Genomic DNA, 19933 nt, shown 5'->3' with positions numbered 1-19933 from the left:
ATTAGCTTTAAAATGCACAAACTAAAATTTTAGACCTAAGTGAGCCAAAATATACCATTTTATAGATTTTATAGAACACTTTAAGTCTTCAAGTGATCGAAATCTTCATGCCATTGAATTTCATTGATAGTTGTTTGAGCTTTCTTTAAAATGTTTCATTTAAACCTAAAAACTTCACTTGATTTAAAATGTGAGTGAACTAAACTTTATTATGTAATCATCAAAACTTGATTTATCACTACTAACATTTATAGGGATAGCAACGGGGTGAGTTAGAGACGAGGCACCCCTATTCCATTCTCGTCTCAATTATATAAACTTTTTCTCATCCCCGTCCCAAATTGAGAGTCAGCCAGCTTGATGTGCTTCTATCCTCATTTGCAAATAATAATAATAATCTTGTCTTGCCCTATCTTGCCCTAAAGGAGTTTTTTTTTTTTTTCAAGTTAGGATTCTAACACAAAATTACACAGAGCAAAACAAATTCGCAAAACTCATGGCCGACAACCACGAAACACAATAACCTAAACAATTCCAAATTTTCATTCGTAGTTGTACAAAATCATTGCACATAAGTATCAAACACCTCAAAATCCACCACACAAATTTGTGAAAAAGAAAATAAATATCAACACTAAAAAGCATTTGTTTTCTTCAAAACTTTTGCTTTTATTAACAAAATTGGCACCAATGAAAGAAATTGGAGGAAATGGCTAAAACTAAGCCCTTGGCGTTGTTAGAAGACATGACTTGGGCCAACACCACGAGATTTAGATCTTAGCTAGAGTTGTTGTCGTGATTGAAACCCTAACATTTCATCATCAAAACAATCTCAAAAAGCCCTTCAACTTCATTCCATATAATTCGACTAAATCAACGAAATTGATGCAAATGTTTTACAGTTGAGATTTGGAGTGAAAGAAGGTAATTACACAAAAAAAAAAAAAAAAACCTGTGAGATTTGCAAATCGAAAAATGGAATAAGAGATATTTCGAGGAAATGGTGATTTTGTATTAAGGAATGATGTGGTTTTAGAGCAAATGAAATGGGGAGAAGAAGAGCCACCTAAGAGAAGCCCTAAAATGTGAGTTGGAATTACTATTTTTACAAAGAGTCAATTTGTAAATTCACATTTGAGGCGAGGCGAGGCGTGGCAAGTTAATATAAAATCTATGCATGTTTTAAACCTGATTTGGGTTTTGAATTAGAGCCTCATGCTCGTTTAATAAGGATAAGGCATGGGCAATCCATTTAAACCATGAAATTGTCATATTCACATCCAAGGCGAGACGAGTTGGTTCAAAACTCATACCCATGTTAAACTCGATTCGTATTTTGAATAAGAGCTTCATACTCATTTAATGGGGGTAAGGCGGGGATAACCCATTTAAACCATGAAACTGTTATTCCTAAACATTTTATACCAACTTTGGTATTAATTTGCCAAATAATTTACCATGCCAAGTATAAATTTTTATTTTTTTCATTTTATATATAACAAATAATTTGGTGATTTAAATTTATAATCTTATCAGTAATGATGCTTGATTTGACACATTTGTATCCATTACTAGTATTTATTAGACGCACCAACTCTGTATTTATTCATCAAATAATTTTTTATACCAGCATTTATTATTTACTTTTTCATTTTATTAGATGGGTGATCTCAATTTTCAAATTTCAAATTTTGAATCTTCTACTTAATGACAAATTATTTGGTAAATTGGTATCTATGATTGGTATTTATTTGTCAACAACTAAATTGGTATTTGTGGCACCAATTCTAATATCTATCTACCGAATGATTTTTTGGTCAGGATGGGAAGTTAATCATTATCTTTGTAATTTTATTATTGAATAATTTGAAATTTTAATTTCTAATCTTATAGTAAATAAGGGTTAGAAAGAGCACATTGATATCTATCAATTTTATAATATAAACTTCATTATGAATATATTTTATAGTGATTTTAAAAAGTGTTTTTTTAAGTATCACAAAGATTAAAAATGCTTTCAAACATGATTGCCAAAACCAATTGTAAGCTCTCACTAATCCTTCATATGCATTAGAGAGGATTCCACTCATGATAAACCCTAATTAAGTTACTATTCAATCAGATGGTAAAAATAAAAATAAAAATATGACTTTTAAATTTGTTTTTTTTAAACCCCAACTCGTGTAATTTGCCAAAAAGACCCACACATAAGTCCAACCGATACATGACTTGTAAGCTTCTTTGTCTTTTCAATGCTTCCAAGGGAGATGGTGTCCCTATTCTTAGTTGTTGCAAAAGTTTCTCTGTGCATGTCAGCTTTTACTTTTCATTTGTTTTAGCTTTTAAGAAACAACAAAACCCATATGAAATATATGGTGTTTTCTTATTTCTGTTGCCAGAAAACACTTTTAGAAAACAAGTTGTTTTTTTGTGGGTGTGATGTGTGAACACACAGGCCACCTCTTCCTCTGACACTGCTTTCAATTTTCTTTCTGTCACTGTAAATATAACACTGCTAAAGGCCAAACCCAACTGATAAATATCAGAAATGAATAATCATATCAATGAGAGAAAAAGAAAATATTTTCTGAGAAAATCTAAAAATGGAAAAAGCAATAAATCCATGAAGGGAAAAGATGCTCTGTCCTGTAATTCTGTTCATTTGATTTGGGGTAGTTTAAAATACACATTAAATCTCAAAACAAAGACCCAACAAGAGGAAATTACAAGAAAGAAAAAACAAAAATTAAATTTAAAATGAAATTTTCTGAAATGAGATTGTGTTGTCAACCACCATTGTCTCAAAGCCAGGACCTTCCTTCCATCATTTTCCATCGTTTTCTCAGCGACTGTTCCTTTTTCTGTTTTTTTTTTCCGGGAATGTTTTCCTAGAAAATTCTGGCCTCAATCCACCCTTTCTTTTCCGTTTGACAAACTGGGCAATGATCGAAAAAGCCTTCACAAGCTTTGCATGAACAGAAGTGCCGACAGGGAAGCAACAGGACGCACGAATTTCGAGAATTACAGCCTCTGCAAACCATGTTTGATGTACTGTCTTCTTCATCTTCTTCTCCCTCTCCTCCTCCTCCTCTTCTGTTTTCCCCTGTTCCTTCTTCCCTGTTTCCCATGTTGTCGTCGCAGCAAGACTCTGCGTCTTCGGAAAAGATCCCACAAGCCTTTTCTTTGATCTGTTCGATTGTGTGGTTCAGAGACATCACTTTGGCTTCGTTCTCCTTGGCCACCCTCTGCCAGGCCTGGTTCTCCATCTCCAATTTTCTCAGGAAATCTTCAAGCTCCATTGCTCTATTGGTAGCTTTCGCTATCTCCTCATCCTTCTGCCTCAAGAGAGCCAATGCCTTTGATTCCACTTTCCGCATCAGAGCAGCCAGTTGCTGCTTCCTCTGCTCTTGTAAAACCAATCTCAATCTCTCACTCTGTAAAAACAGAGAAGAAAAAATCAGAATCAGAAGAGAATCCTTGGGACCAACTGAATCAAAATAAAAAACATCTAAAATTTGGAGTCATGGTTACCTGCATCGTGATGAACTGATCAATCTCCTGTCTCTGGTTGTCAAACTGGGTGGCTAAGCTTTGAGAAGATCCATAATTTGGGCTGTTCTTCAATGTGGAACCCATCAAACTGTTGTCAAGGAAGAAGTTCTGATAATTTCTCTGGCTCTGAATCTGCTCCTGCTGGCTCTGCAACTGTTGCATGTACTGCTGTTGATGCTGCTGAAGATTGAAGCAAGAGCCATTAAACCCAACGCAACCATTATCAACCCATTCCTGTGAGCCGCCCAGAGAAAACCCAAGATTTTCTGAATACAACTGCGCCTGAATGGCCATCACCCACAACGAGAAAAGCAAACCTTTTTCCTCACAGATCAAGAAACCCCAAAAATCCCAGATGGGTCTGAGCTTGACGGTGTTTGTTTAGCCAGAAACCACGAGAAAGAGACTCTTTTCCTTGCTGTGATTTCGAGGAACATATAAAAAACAAAGGTGGTGGTGGTGGAGGAGAGTGTCTATATATATATATATATATATATATATATATGAAAATAAAACTGATTCACAATAAATTAAGAGATAATCTTTTGATTGAATTAAAGTAACTGAAAATCCAAAAAGGGAAAAGAGGGAGAGAGCCTAGGATACTTTCTCTTTCTTTTTCTCTCTCTATGTCCTCATTTTTCTATAATATTTTTATTTTTAATTTGTAATTTTAAATTTCTATTTTTGTGATTTTCCTGAAAGCATTAAAGGGAGAACAACGTACACATGCAGATTTTGTGACTAAACTATCGGGTCAGAGATTTCAGAGGCTGAGGCGTTATTGAATAAGAAATTGAATACCGAGTGGGTGTGTGTGTGGGGAAAGGGTCAGTTTTTCCTTTTTGGTGAGAAAGAAAGAGAGAGAAAATTCTCAGAAAAAATTTGTCATTTTAACCATTCGAAAAGGCTGAAGAATAGGATTCCTATTTCTCGATTTGTTTTTTATTTTTTATTTTTGTATTTTTATGTCTAGTTTTTTCCCAAAATGAATTTTTTTGGGCCTTTAAAAAAAATTAAAGTTGTAGTTTTTTACTTTAATTGTAATTTTTTCCCTTTTTTTTTTAATTCTTTGTTTGTTTGCAAAGAAAATTCTAATTTTTTTGGATATCCATTTGGGTTTGTTTTGATTTTTAATGAAGAATGGGATTCCCATTTCTGAATTTCTTTGAATTTTTGTTTGGTTTAATTTTTTTTTCCCTTAATGAAATGATTCTTTTATTTTATCATTTAAATTGTAAATTTTTTAGAAGTTTCTTAGCATACCATTTGATTTTAATGAAGGTTCCACTTTTTTTTTCTTTAATTGTCATTTTTCTTTTTTTCTTTTTCTTTTTTCTTTTTTCATTCTTAATCTTACTGCAAAAGATTTTTTTTTTTTTTTTTGGGATATCCAATTGGGTGTTTTGATTTTAATGAAGAATAGGATTCCCATTTCCGAATTTCTTCCATTTTTCTTCATTTTTATTTTTTTTCCTAGAAAGAAATTATTATTATTTAACTTTTAATGTGAATTTTGGCATTGTATTGATTTTAATGAAAGCTGCAACTCATACCTTAATTGTATTTTTTATATTTTAATTTTATTTTAATGAAGGTTCCATTTTTAAAATTTTTAATTGGTTGGAAAAAAATTCTAATTTTTTTGCCATCCACTTGGCCTTTTTTTTAAAAAAAAAAAGAATTTAGTGAAGGATTTTTTTCCATTTGTAATATTTTCTTTTAAAATTTATTTCCCATTTTTGGATATGGAGGTGGCATCCTTGTGGATTTAATGAAGGTTCAATTTCTAATATAATAATAATATTTAATTTGTTCCTAAAATAAAATTTTAATTTTTTAATATTTATTTGGCATATTTTATTTTTCCTCATATCCCACCTTTGATATTTTTATTTTTTTTTAATTTTATTACCATTTGTTCCCAAAAAAAAATCTAATTTATTTTTCATTCTTCAATTTGGTCACCATCATGCATTGATGGGGGTCCATTCCTCTCTGATTCTTAAATTTCTATTTTTTATTTTTCCCAAAAATAAATAAATAAATCTTTTTTGTCACCTTATTATTTTTTTCATTGATTTTGCCACCATTTCTATATTAATGAACACAACAACCCTTATTATTAAATTTTTTTTTAAAAGGCCCTTTTTAAGGTATCTTTTATTATACTAAAAGCCAACTTTAATTTTCCATTAAATAAGGGAGATTAGGGGAGCATTAATTATTTTCCAAAAGAAAAAAATGCAAAATATAGAAAAATATAGCTTGAATGTTATGGAAATTTATTATTAATAAGAAATTGTTACATACTAAATTTTTTGAAGTTTTAAAGGAAATATACTTTTCTTTTTCTTAGATTTTCATATAAATAAAAATAAATGAATTTTTATTTTTAAAAATTATATTTGGATGCCCAACATAGCAAATCTCTTTTTTATTTTTCCATACATGTACTTCTTATCTCACAAAAAAAAAAAAAAAAAAAACATTGTAATGCTTTTACTTTTTTTTTTTATGAACTTTAATTCTAATGGAAAAATAAGGAAAAAATTATTTAAATATTTTCTTGAAACCCCATTGGAGAAAAAAATTTTGAATAATAAAAACATGTTAAATATGAAAATGGAAAAGCTTGTTGGGATTCCACATTGGATTCTACTAATGACCCAAAAAACATTATCAATTTCAAAGTAATTAAAAATTCTCAATTCCAACTTCACCAAGATATGGTCAATACACAAATTGTAATGACATGGGTGTCTTTGACATTCTCAAAATATAGGGTTTTTCCAAAGTAGGCATAGGGTACTGGTCAAAATGTACCAATTAATAATTTAATACACTTCAATTTCTATAGATATAATTTTTATTTTTATTATTATTATTATATAATCAAAATACAAAGTCTATGGTATATCCAAAGTATATCTTCTTACCATTTTCTAAAGTTTATCCTATTATACCTATAAGAAAGGGACTCCATTTTTGGCCATACCTCACACATCAACAAATTTGTTGTTTCCTAGAAATGCCACACCATGTCATTTAGGGGGGTTTTATTTATTATATATCTATATTTTTTTTCCAAAAGAGATTGTCATTGATATAATCAATTATTTCAATTATGAGTATGAAATATAATGTTTGTTTTAAAAAAAAAAATCTTACTAAGAAAATTAAATTCTCCAACTAGGGCATGGTGCTTCCCTTTGTAAGGTTTTTTTCTCATATTTTGTGGTTGAAGTTAGCATATAATTAAAGTCCAAAATTACATATTTATATGATTTTGTATAAAAGAAAAGGCATATATAAATATATAATGTCATACATTAAATAGAAAAAGCCAATACAAAAATTGCATAAACCCTAATCGCTAAATTTTCTAGGTAAGTGTCTACAAACTAGTTGAAGTTTAAAGTTACATATTTATGTAATTTTATATAAAATAAAAGATATTTATGTAATGTTATGTATTAAAACAAAAAGGCAAGACAACAATTACATAAACCCTAATCAATAAATTATTCGGATCAGCGTCTCAAAAATGAAAAACAAGCAAATTATAATGATCTGATTATAATATCGAAGTGTACTTTTTCCATATCTAAAAAAAAGTATTACCAATCATATGTTGATTATGTCATATACATATCTTCAAGTTTTATCATTTGTTCTTAAATTTTACTTATTTATATTCTTATACTTCATTTTTATCTCTTACTAGCCTTGTTGGATAATCTAAATCTCATCATATATTTAGGCGGTGTGAATAGCTTGGTCGGTTGGTATCATCATTGGACCAGGGCATTTTCCCAAACTACACGTACCTAAGTCCCTAAATTGATGAGCCATCTTTTCTTTCACTTCATATGCATGCATTGTGGTGATTGACCCATAACCCAACCCACCCAAACCCATGTAGCCATGGACCCACCTCACATAAGCAAGGGTGGAGGAAATTTCTCAATTTCTCAAAGTCACAAACCCAAGATTCTCATGTCCACAAAAGACTGAGAAACCCAATTCTAATGTACACTTCCCAAGGTCTTTTTCTTAAGTTTAGAAAAGTGACATCTTCTTTGAAAACACAATTTCTCTTCCCCCCTTTGGCCTTTGCATGACTGAAATGGGGGGGTGTGTGGCCCATGTGCTGGCCACCTACCGAGTACCCACGAGTCTTTATGTGTTTGGCCTTCCCATCTGCAGCCATACGTGAAATCCATGTGAAAACCCACCACTTCTTGCTCACTCCATTGACCAAGACTTTGGTGGTATTATTGTTGTTAATAAAGATATATATGGGAGTTGGTGCATGTATAAATCCAAAGGCCATTCTTGTATTTGATGCCACCCCTTTCTGCAACTTCCCAACTACTTCCTTTTGTTTTCTTTCGCCCTTTGCCTGAGGGTGTGTTTGTGTGTGTCAATGTGGACACACCCTTTCGGTTTCTCAAGCCCCATGGTAGACTGCAACCCCACCTTAATCTTGGGCGGTCAGTGTCACTATATGGGATTGGATTTTTATTTTTTACTTTTAACCTTTTGTTTTGAGAAATGACTTATGGCGGTTTTGTTGTGGGATTGTGTTATCTAGAAAAGTGGGGTGTAAGGAGAAGGTTCAGGATTCTCATCTTCCTAGTATTATTAAGGAAACTAATAATAATAATAATAATAAAAAGTAATAATAGGAGAATTTTTCATAATTTGTTTGATTTTTAATTTTTTAAAAATAATTACTTAAAAAATAAATATTGTAAATATTTATGATTTATTTTCATGAGAACCATTTTTTTTATTTTGTATATATTAAAAATAAATAAAATAATTTTATTTTAAGAAAAAATCTAAACCCCACCTTAATCTTTTATCTTTATCTTAAAAAAAAGAAAAAAAAAAAAACTCTTCTTTCTTTTTCTCCTTTGTTAGTTTAGGTATTAATAATAAGACCCATGAGACAAGCTCTGAAGACTCAAACCCCAAAGACACCCTAAGATTAATTTTCGATTGAAAATTGAACTCCTTATCAAAATTTTCTAAACCCCAAATTTTAAAACATTGGAAAAATTTATGATTAGAATTGAAAAATCTTGTGTAGTTTAAGGAACACCTCTTTCAATGAACCACTTTGAAGACTTCCATGAATTAATTCTTTTATGAATAAATGGTTGGACCCAATACAGAACCAACATAGGCAATAAATGATAAGTACATGCCTTCAAATTCCAACCACTAAATTAAGTAGAGCCATATCTCAAGGAATTGCAATGAAGCTTCTTCACAAGGAAGTTAGGTTGTTTTCCCTGTCACCCCACTAAAGGAACCCCCCATTTTAGACCCATTAAAGGGGACATTTTACCTTGACCAAGAATTCAACAGCCCCATTCAATTATTAGTGTACAAATATGATTAGGGCACAAAGGACATTTTTTTCAAAAAAATTAAAAAATTTCCACAGAGTTTCTTTAAATCCTTTCTATGTCTCATGATGAAAGTTAAAGCCATTCACACCCATGAGCTAGAAGGATCACTAGTGACATGAAATCAATCATTCATATTCTTGTCTTTCCTAATCATACTTGACCAAATGTTCATATTCCTTTACCAACAAGTTTTCCTTATATGAAATTAAAAGTATGTGCTTTTAAATGTTAAAAACTATTTTTCAATTTTTATAAAAAAAATTTATGGGTTGTATGATTTTATTAATTCAAAAGAAAAAAGTATTTTAAACGAGGTATCGAAAATAATATCAAAGTGTAATGGAAATAACATTAATTATTAAAATATCTTTTAAAAAATTATTAAGATATTATAGTGGTCCTTAATGTATAAGGATATAAATAAATAGAATTAAGATATAAATAACGAAACTTAAAAATATATAAGTGACATGATGTGATTAGTGATGTTTTTTTGTAAACCCATTATCTATAAAATTATTTACCACCCTAAGTTATTTCAACAATATTATAGTTTTTCTTTCAAATAAACCCTCTTAAAAAAAATTTAAAAAATAATTACGAGTGGGGGGACATTCAAAGGGTAGCGTAGGGCAGGGGTTGAGAGACCGTCAAGGCATCAAAGGAGGTGAGATGGTACATTAAAGTCCTCCTGTGCACACATCTTGTTATCAGTGAAGCGCTTTTTCTCTGCTACATTGCAGGACTTGAATGGGCCACTACACCACTGACTTCTCTCCTTCTGGGGTTGGTCATAGCCTCGTAGGACCCCCACCCCCCAAAACAGTCCCTCCTCGTGGGGCACAACCCCCTAAGGCCTAACAGTGGAGTCAATCAATGTGATGGAGTATATATGTATACCCATCCATCCATTCACAACTTGACTGCCACACATTAATTAAAGGCGGGTGCTCTAGTCTTTATGTCCATAACCCTCTACCTCTCTGGCCTTGTTCCTTTACTTGTCTCTGTTTCTGAGGCAGCTCCACATCTCTGTACTATAAGTCTATAATATACTATTGACAATAGGACAAGGTACAATCATCACACATGGGGGTGGGTGGCATCTGGAGGGCTATATATTTTATCCTTCAGACTTCAGACCCATGCAGGAAAATTCAATATTGTCACTTTAAATACATCCCCACAAACATGGGAGGCCACCCTTTCACTCAAAATTTCATTTATAGTCAATTTTTAGCTCGATAAAATTTATTTTCCCCTTAATTTTTGACAAAAATTTTCAATTATGATCAACAAAATTTGATGGATCTTATGGGTTTGATGGGTCTGTTCCCTTGTTTGAGGTTATCCAACAGATCTTTTTCCTCTTATTTGGGCATAAAAAATGGGAAAGGAGTGAAGGAAAGTTTCATTTAAAAGTGGGGTTGTGTGAATTGAATAATGTGTAGAGAGGCAGTGGGTGATGTTGGGTGTTGGGAATAAAATAATAAAAAGAGGGAGCACCATCCCATTTTTCTTCCATGAAGTTGCAGTCAGTCCTCATAAAAGGGAGAGTTGGTTGGTGTGAGCATGTCAGGTGATTTCATTTTTCTATAATGGAGAAATGGAGAAATGGAGACCCACCCATGAAAGTCATGTGAAGAGCCCATCAAGGTGTGTCCTTTAGAAGAAGAGGAGCTCTTTCCTTTATTTTAAAAATAAATAATAAATAAATAAAAATTATCCTTCTCCATCGAACCTTGACTAGAGGGCTTTGGCCATCAGACCATGACATTATCTGCAAGATTGGACTCTGCCCCTTTTGTTTTTTCATGCCTCTTTATGCCCACTTCCTTTGCCATAAAGCAAAAACCCAACTCCACTTTTCTAACATTTTGACTTGTTCTTGCCTCCATGATTCTTGCTTTCCATGTTCCTATGTGGATTTTTTTCCCCCTTTAAAATTTGCCCATGTCTCATCCTCAAAGAGTCCTATTTGGGTTAGAATTTTAAATTCTAGGCCATAAGGTTGGGTGTGACGCGTGAAATACTTACCTATCAACTTATCAACTTCTATCTTAAGAAATACAATGAAAACCAACTTTATAATATATATGCTTTTCCTTAGTCACTACTCAAAAGAGACATCCTTGAATGAGTCCAGGGTTTAGATCTGAAATTGGTCAATGAATGAATTTGAATATGAGGTGAAGGAACCCATAAAAGTATTCACATGGTGTCCCCATTGTAGATTTTTCATGAGTTTGCCATGTTGTGATGGTTGAATTTATGAGTATTACATCACCACCTCATATTCCATGAGACATCATATGACTCAAAACTAATGGGAGCTCCCTTTATTGATTCAAAGTTTGAAATTTGAAAGAAATTGGAGAATTTATCTGGCCTAGAATGCTCCATGTCCCTTAGTTTGAATTATTTGGGAACTCTAGTTATGGAGGGTTAGGCCACTTTTTTGTATGTAGACTTGGGTGAGGGTGATGTCAAAATCGAAGAATGTAAGTTGGGTAAAGGATCCAAAACCTTGGTTTTGATTGTATTTAAATTTTAGTCAATTCTGTTAGGATTCTAATGGAAATAGTCTTTTGATTATAGATTTCTAGATGAATGTATTGACATCTTAGAAAGGTGGATTAAAGAATAATAGAGGGAACATGTATGTATTTGGATTGATTTCTTTAAAGTTAAAAACTCTTTTTCAAATTCAGTGAGAGTTTTTATATTGAGTTTAACATAAATAAATATAAATATATATTATTCTTTTAAATTATTTATTTTAACTTATATAATAAGTTGTTCCATATTTAATAAAAAGTTTGCTAAATCAATATTTTCCCTTAAATTATGATTTTGGTTTCAATAGGTTAAAAGACCGATTTATATTTTTTAGATGATTTAGATAAAATAGTTTATGACTTAAAAACAGTTTAGGTCATTAATCTATGACGATACTTCTAATGGGTTAGTTAGTCTTCCATCTTATAAATAAGACATATCTTGTCTAAACAAAATTTTGAAAGTAATATTCTTATTTTTGTCTCCTAACTAATTTTATCACTAACTTTTGATTTCATGTTTCTATGAAGTATATACATGAATCGCTTATGGATTATATCAAAACCATTTATTTTTTAGATTTGTCGCAATTCGCACATCAATAACTTATAACCTTGACCATGGATAAGCAATTTTAGGCAAATTTCATTTGAAATGAATACCCGAATGCCAACAATGATACTATTGTGAAATAATTGATGCTTGAGCTCGAGGGCATAGTTATTCGGTAAAAAGATTTACTTATCCTATGACTATTGCATTGAAAGATACAACCTTTATGATGAAGAATATATAATGGAAAACTTTACTAGATGTTTAAAAAAATAGGATGGATGCATAAAAAAAAATCCACAAATATTACCTATTAATATGTATAACGATGGGGAGATGACAATCAATTCTTACGAAGCTAAAAGTTACATATTTTTTTAAGTTTAACAATAATTTCTATAAAAATCAAAATAATATTTATTTTTATATGTTTGATAAGAAACGTTTGTGTAATTTTATCAAAAGAGTTTAATATAAAAAACAAAATAATGTTGATTTTTATCGAAGTATTTTTAAAACTTATATAGAAAACTATTTTTATGCTAGTTTTACGATACCGATATTACTTATTCAAAATTATGATTTTGGTTTTAACCGAGATTTATAGTTAACATAAAACCTAATAAACTAACCAATCAATGTTTAATATGGAAGCAAAACTCTATTTTGATGTATATAACAAGATTATTTCATGCTTAATGAGAAAGGAATTAAAACAAGGAGATAAACTAAATTATATTCATTAAAAACTTTAATTTGGACTTGGGCTTAGGTTTGGGTTTGTACATTTACATGGGCCAAGTGGATTTCGGCCCACATCATAAGCGCTGAATGATAGAAAGAAGCCCGGAGCCCCTTTCTTTCCAGGTGTCAGAATATGATTGGTCATTTGACATGCGAATGGCTCATGTGCGCTTGATTCCATCGGCTCATGGACCGGTGCTAACGGGCTGAGCCTAACCAATCCAACACTGGGCCCAATTAAATCCCTTCTTGCCGACCTTGCCTCAATATTTTAGGCGAAGTTTTAATTAATCAGAACTATTTATTTTTTAATAATAATAAAAAAATCATCTCCCCAAAAATTATATAAAAATAATCAAATTATTATTTTAAATATTTTTCTATTTTTAATTTATAAAAGAAGACTTATTTTCAAAGAGCAAATTCATTATTCTTTAATTACTTGGTTTTGAAAATGGTTGTTTTCACAAAATTTATCAAAAGCATATTTGGGGGTGTGTTTGGTACATGACTAGGGGAAATGGAAAAGAGAATTTTGTTTTATTATTTATTATTTATTATTGTGCTTGGATTAGTTATTAAACCCGAAATAGAAATAAAAAATTCATTATTATGAAGATCAAAATTCATTCCCCTAGTAAAAATTTAGATTCCTTGTTTTTATATTGTGTCTAACAAATATCTATTTTTATTCATTTTCTCACATGTCAAACATAACCTTAATAATAAAATAAAAATAAAATAAAACTCATTGTTATTATGATTAATATTTTATTTAGCAATTGTTTTTTTAAATATTTTTGGAATTTTCAATATTTTAATCAAATAAAAATTCATTTGTTGTTGACAAAAAGTATATAAATCGCTTGCAAGTGTGTAGCTCACGCTTAATAACCAGGAAAATAAAATACTGTTTGGTCATGTTTTTTAAAACTTGTTTTTAAAAATAATTTTTTATTCTTTAACTTAAAAATATGTTTCGAAAACATGGTCAAATTGGTTCGTGTTTTAAAAAAAATAATAATTATTATGAAAACAATTCATATTTATTCAATGAAAATTGTTATCTATTTCACTTTATTTTTTAAAATTACTCCCCGATGACATGTTATAATTTTTAAATACAATTTAAAAAAAAAAAAAAAAACTGTTTTTAAATCTAATGACCAAACAAGCTTAAAATATTGGGATAAATAATATTTGTTTTACTTCCATATGACTCCAAGCAAAGTTCTTTTAAGTGGACAGAGATATGGAATAACTTTTTTTTTTTTTGTCTTTATCAGTATCGTTTTCTATGGACTTTCTCACTAAAATAATTTTCCCTCGTCTAAACTCCAATTTTCTAAGTTTCCAAACGTAATGTAGACTACTTCCCAATCACTGAACCATTAAAAAAATTGGATTAGTCAAAGATTGAAGCCAACATCGATCAGTAATAAATTAAAATATTAATCTCAACTAGATTCCGTTTGTAGCCATGAAACTTCCAGGCAAAAAGCTTATGGTTCCTCAAATTAAATATTAGTTGATAACCTACTAGATTCAGTACATTTATTAAGTCCAAGGTTAGGGTCTCCTCATATTTTGGCACATTAGGTAACATGGCATTGTCCAATACATTGAAGTTTGATCATACAAATTATTAATTTAATACTATTTTATTAGGGTTTGTGTGAAAATTTTGTACATTAAACACTATGATAATGTTTAATGCATCCATCTCTACTAAATTAAATTATCGATTTTAAAATGATAATATTGAAGGTTGCATACGAGGTAGAGCGTTGATTATCATCTTTAAACCGACATTAGTGGTTTACGATGAATAATTAATTAATCAAATTAATGGTAAATCGCTCGCAAAGTGTTAAATTAATCTATAAGATTTACTTAGTTTTTAGCAGTTTGATAATATTATTTATACTAATTCTCTCATTTTGAGAGCCAACCCTTGAATCCTTGATTAGCTTGAACTTTGTAGCCAGACTATATTTATGTGTTTGATCATTTCGTTAAAAACAATTGCAATGTAAGATATCAATATAAACCCGATAAAATATTGTTTGTTGTGACAACTTTATTTTGACTTGTATAAAAACTAATTTTACGTGATAAATTTTTTATAATATTAATATTATCATTTCAATTCAAAATAATAATTATATATATATTTTGGTAATGCAAAATTTACTTCTATTCATTTAAGCTCCTTTGAATTATGATTTTTTTTTTTGAAGTAATTGTTATTATATTTTAATTTTTAGGGAACTTTCATGATAAGTGACAAAGTTGGTTTCATTGCTTAATCAATTAGGTTTGAATTTGTTTTCATTGTTTGATCAATTAGGTTTGTGTCTCATTGCTATTGTGCAATATAACTATTTAGACTATATATAATTGTCTTTTTATTTGATCAATGTTGGACACAATATAATTATTATTATTATTATTATTATTATTACATTGAACGATATCTTATTGGTATCACATTGGAAAATGTATTGTCAACCAGAAGATATCATTTGTGCATCTTTGATATCATTGCTTTCTAACCCATGTCTTGTTACTCTATCCCTTATTATTGTAATTATTATTATTATATTAAATTATATTTCATTGGTATCATGTGGAAAATGTATTATCAATCAAAATACATCACATGTGCGTTTTTTATATAATTACTTTTTACCTGTGTCTTATTTCTGTATTCCTTATATATAACTTTATTATTTCGTATCTAAGTCTTATCACCTTATACTTTGTTTTATGATTTTTTTTTTTTTCATTTTATTTATTTTTACATGATCTCGTATATTTGCACCTTATTTATTTGTTCAAATTTACCATAGTTTCGAGCAACTCGAATTTAAATTTTAATATATTACCAAAATGAATATCATGCATACATATTTATAAAACAATGATACAAATAATAATGATTTTTTTAAAAATATTTTAAAAATTATTTTAAAGCAATAAATAAATGTCTTGAATGTGTGTTATCAATCATCATTTACTATTTCAATAACTTCATAGATTTTAAAAACAGATGAAATTTAATTTTTGTTTTTAATGAAGGTAAAGTGAGCAATTTAATCCAAGCTTATACTTTTGAGCTCTCTTCAAGTTGGGTCTCAGTGATTCTTTATAGTACCATTTAATATCACTTTTGAGATCCTTGTCTTTGGATAGTACAAGAAAAATTGACCACTCCACTGACACACAAAAAGGAAAAATGAGAAAAAAAAAAAAGAAAAAGAAAAAGGGAAAAAGAACAATGAAGATTATTTTTTATACCACATTCTAAAAACAAACATTTAGAAATATAGGTGGCTTTGGAAGTGTTTTTTGAAATTTGTTTTTAAAAACTATTTTTAAGTTTTTTAGAGTTTGTTTGATTGTATGATTTAAAATCAATTTTTTTATTTTTAAAAACATAAAACTTTTTTTAACATTGTTTAATCATTGTTTTTTTTTTTATAGAAAAAACAAAGTAAAAAATGTAATATTTTTTAGAAAACAAATAAAAATTGCTTTTACCATTGTTTAAGAACAAAATGAAAATATAGTCAAATGACTCCTTATTCCCTAACTTAAAACCAATTTTTAAAAAGAAGTTTTAGAAAATATTGTCAAATGAGCTCATGTTTTCCATTTATTTTTTAAAAACTAGTAAAAACAACTATTTATTCTTTAAAAATTGTTTTCATAGAAGAATGACTAAAAGTGTTATAAAATTTTTAAAATAGTTTTTTTTTCTAAAAATAAAAAATTGTTTTTAAATCACAAGGTCAAACAGACTCATATTATTTTGAATTCCTTCCTCATTTTTTTTTTATCTACAATATATATAGTGTTTAATGTAAAGTTCATAATTTACGCTTTATTTGAACTGCTTCTTCTCTCTTAGTATCTCTTTCCCATAGTGCAAAATTTACTTATATGGGGTAATTAATGTTTAATAAATTCCTTCCTTATTCTCTTAGTATCTCTTTCTCGTAATGCAAAATTTACTCATATGAGGTAATTTCATAAACCTCTCCCGAGGTTATGGTTAAATACACCTAATTTTTATTAGTTTTAAATTTCATCATATGTCTCCCATATTCTTCTTATTTGATTTTTTCACTCATCTTTTATTTAATTCAAAATAAGATAGGTATTCGATAACATTTCAAACCAACAGAAACAAATTACATTTAGTTAAGACATGAATTAAGGTGGTGTTTGTTTTTTTACTTAATTCTAAATAAAATTTTAATATTTAATAGTATTGAGTATTAAATTGTTCGTTTTTCATTATTTTATTTAAATTATAATAAGTTATGAAAAAAATGAAAAACAAACAAGGTAAAGTTTGAAAGTAAATTGATTTCAACAAAAAGTTAAAAAAATAAACACCCTCTAATTAAATTAAAATAAAATTTTAGAATGAATTTTAAAATTAAGAACCTTAGGAATTTGTTTAGTAATATTTTTCAAAATAGTTCTCAGATATAAAATTATATTTCCTCATATTTTAACTTATTCTCTTTGAAACTACTATATGCTTATGAAAAATATAAAAGTTTTTAATTTTTTTTTCATCTCTTTTAATTATTGTTTACAATGTTTTACAAAAAATAATTGAAAATACTTTAAATTTATTATAAAAAATAAATTATGAAAAAAAGAGACTATTTTAGATCAAAAGGCTACCAAACATATTTTTTAAAAATACAAATTTTATGGGAAACGGAATTGCAAGAAAGGGATCAAAAGGTCAAAAATAAGAACTAAAATTAAGAATTTACTTCTAATGTTGGAAATGGAATCAGAATGAAATAGAGTGAATATACTTGCCTTTGAAGTGTACAATGTTTCCACTTTAGCTTTATGTACATGATTTTTTTCACAATTATTATTAAAAAAAATTAAATCTTTATGTAAATGGGATTGAAAATCAATAAAATTTATTTTTGTAACATTTTCATTTAAAAAAATCATTAATTTAAATCATAAAATATTTTAAAATTTTGAAATTTGTTATTGTTTTGGGGATTAATTAAATACCAAACTAATTTTAATCAAATTAAAATATTAGGGCTTGTTTGATAACATAAAAACAAATTTATATTTTTTGTTCTTAAGAACTAACAACATCTTTTAATTGTTTTTCTGATCTAAAATAAGTAGAAAAAAAATTAAATTTTATATTTTAGTTTTCAAATAGAATTTTGTATTTACAAAATGATTAATTTTTTTTTAAAAATGATCAGAAACATACTATTATTTTTTAGAGCATTTTATGAGAATTAAAGAAAAGAAATCTTAAAAATTGAAATTACTAAATTTATTTTTGTGGAATTTTATTTAAAAAAATGCTAAAGGATAAAAACCCTATTTATAATAAATTTAATTAAATTTCAACCTTCAGTTATAATAATGAACTTTAAATTGAAGCAAATGTTTTAAAAAGGACAAAATTCAGGGATACCTAATTTGGATAATGATGATATAAATAAGACCCATTAACGCGCTCAACAAACTGCTTTCCCACTTGTGGGCCCCTCCTCCCCTCTTTAAGCGACAGTCCCACAGCCCACAATGGCACCCCATCCGCTTTAATACGGACAAAACTGTTGGGGGCCCACTGGGACCTTAGGGCGGTGGGAGACTGGGCCCACAGTTGGAAATGTCAGGGACACGTGGCAAACACATACCCCAAACCGCCATGTACTATGGACGGTCCAGATCAGAACAAATAGCTCTATATAACGCAAGGGAGGAGGCAACGAAGTGTGTATATCAGACTCCACGTTTTCACTCTTTTGAGACGAAGCAAAGGCCTCTCGTTGGAAATTCTATTTGGGTTTCTTCCCTTTTCTTTTACATTTGTGTGGAATCCTTTTCGGGTTTGGTTCGGGTTTCGTGATGGGTGCTTTGGATCATGTCTCTCATCTCTTCGACTGCTCTCATGGGCATTCCAAGCTGAAGAGACGCAAGCAGCTGCAGGTAATTTCCTCTCAACATTCTTAATTCGTTGTTTGGGTTCGGTTTTTTGTGGGGTTTTGGTGGTGGGTTTGGTCCCATGGACCCGACCCACTCCTGGAGCAGCGAGATCCGGTGACTCGCTGGAGATTGCGCGGTTGGCTCGTCCGAGTCGGAGTTGGGGCCTTTTTAGTTTTTCACTTTTTTGTTCTGTAACTCTCGTTCGTTTGGCGAGAAAGATGGATGATGGGGGTATTTTGGTAATTTCGGTCAGAACTGAACTGTGGATATTCAAAATATCTAGACCAGTCGGGAACATCGGTAGCCTTCTGTATGCCAGTATCAGAAGCTAGGTCTAGCGGACCGACTCACCCATCATCTTTTGCCACCTAGGATGTATGTCATAATTTTTATGATGACCTGGCGTATTTCTATTAGTGCAGCGGAGCGTTAGTGGGATGTGGGTCCCAGCTAACGTGATGCATGACCCGTGGGTCCTACCTTGGGTGGGATTTATTTAGGTTGCAGTTCACATGATCGCTAATATGTTGTTGTTGTATGATCAGACCGTGGAGATCAAGGTGAAGATGGACTGCGAAGGGTGTGAGCGGAAAGTGCGGAGAGCAGTAGAGGGAATGAAGGGTGTGACGCAGGTGGACGTGGTGCCGAAGCATCACAAGCTTACAGTTGTCGGGTACGTGGACCCCGCTAAGGTGGTGGCACGTGTCGCGCATCGGACTGGCAAGAAGGCAGAGCTGTGGCCCTACGTGCCATACGACGTGGTGGCGCACCCTTACGCTCCTGGGGTGTACGACAAGAAGGCACCACCTGGGTACGTGCGAAACGCGTACGAGGACCCTCAGTATTCGCATCTGGCACGTGCGAGCTCCACTGAGGTGCGGTACACCACAGCCTTCAGTGATGAGAATCCAGCCGCTTGCGCTATCATGTGATCATCCTCATTTAGATAGACTCTCTAGGACCGTCAGATCTTTTCCCCTTTTGCTTGTAACTCGTGTGTTTGAATCTTCTTCTTCCTCTTTTATTTGAAACAATATATTTTGATGTAATTTTAATATATATTTTTTAATCATAAATGAATTTAATGTAGTTTAAGGAGTGTTAGAAAA

The 19933-nt window shown here is 30.4% G+C and overlaps 2 protein-coding genes across 2 annotated transcripts; one reads left to right on the top strand and one right to left on the bottom strand.

Moving 5' to 3' along the window:
- Positions 1–2624: 2624 nt before the first annotated feature.
- Positions 2625–4015, bottom strand: LOC117911415 (probable BOI-related E3 ubiquitin-protein ligase 2). The gene is made up of 2 exons (XM_034825781.1): positions 3532–4015; positions 2625–3434 (listed from the first exon to the last, which is right to left on the bottom strand). The coding sequence occupies exons 1-2, from the start codon at positions 3844–3846 to the stop codon at positions 2889–2891; spliced, it is 861 nt and encodes a 286-aa protein (XP_034681672.1). The 5' UTR covers positions 3847–4015; the 3' UTR covers positions 2625–2888.
- A 14603-nt stretch (positions 4016–18618) lies between these two features.
- On the top strand, positions 18619–19893 carry LOC117911884 (heavy metal-associated isoprenylated plant protein 26-like). The gene is made up of 2 exons (XM_034826311.1): positions 18619–18827; positions 19370–19893. Exons 1-2 carry the CDS (start codon positions 18747–18749, stop codon positions 19754–19756), a joined length of 468 nt encoding a protein of 155 aa, XP_034682202.1. The 5' UTR covers positions 18619–18746; the 3' UTR covers positions 19757–19893.
- Positions 19894–19933: the final 40 nt, after the last annotated feature.

Source organism: Vitis riparia, chromosome 3 (genome assembly GCF_004353265.1).
Source record: "Vitis riparia cultivar Riparia Gloire de Montpellier isolate 1030 chromosome 3, EGFV_Vit.rip_1.0, whole genome shotgun sequence".
In the NCBI taxonomy this organism is placed as follows: domain Eukaryota; kingdom Viridiplantae; phylum Streptophyta; class Magnoliopsida; order Vitales; family Vitaceae; genus Vitis; species Vitis riparia.
The sequence above is the reverse complement of the archived record's forward strand: the minus strand, read 5'-3'. Positions and strand labels throughout refer to the sequence as shown.

Excerpts from the sequence above, each read along its gene's own strand:
- LOC117911415 (XM_034825781.1), bottom strand. The coding sequence starts at position 3,846 with ATGGCCATTCAGGCGCAGTTGTATTCAGAAAATCTTGGGTTTTCTCTG. Across the intron at positions 3,435-3,531 it reads ATCAGTTCATCACGATGCAG|AGTGAGAGATTGAGATTGGT; the intron begins GTAACCATGACT and ends CTGTTTTTACAG.
- LOC117911884 (XM_034826311.1), top strand. The coding sequence starts at position 18,747 with ATGGGTGCTTTGGATCATGTCTCTCATCTCTTCGACTGCTCTCATGGG. Across the intron at positions 18,828-19,369 it reads AGAGACGCAAGCAGCTGCAG|ACCGTGGAGATCAAGGTGAA; the intron begins GTAATTTCCTCT and ends TTGTATGATCAG.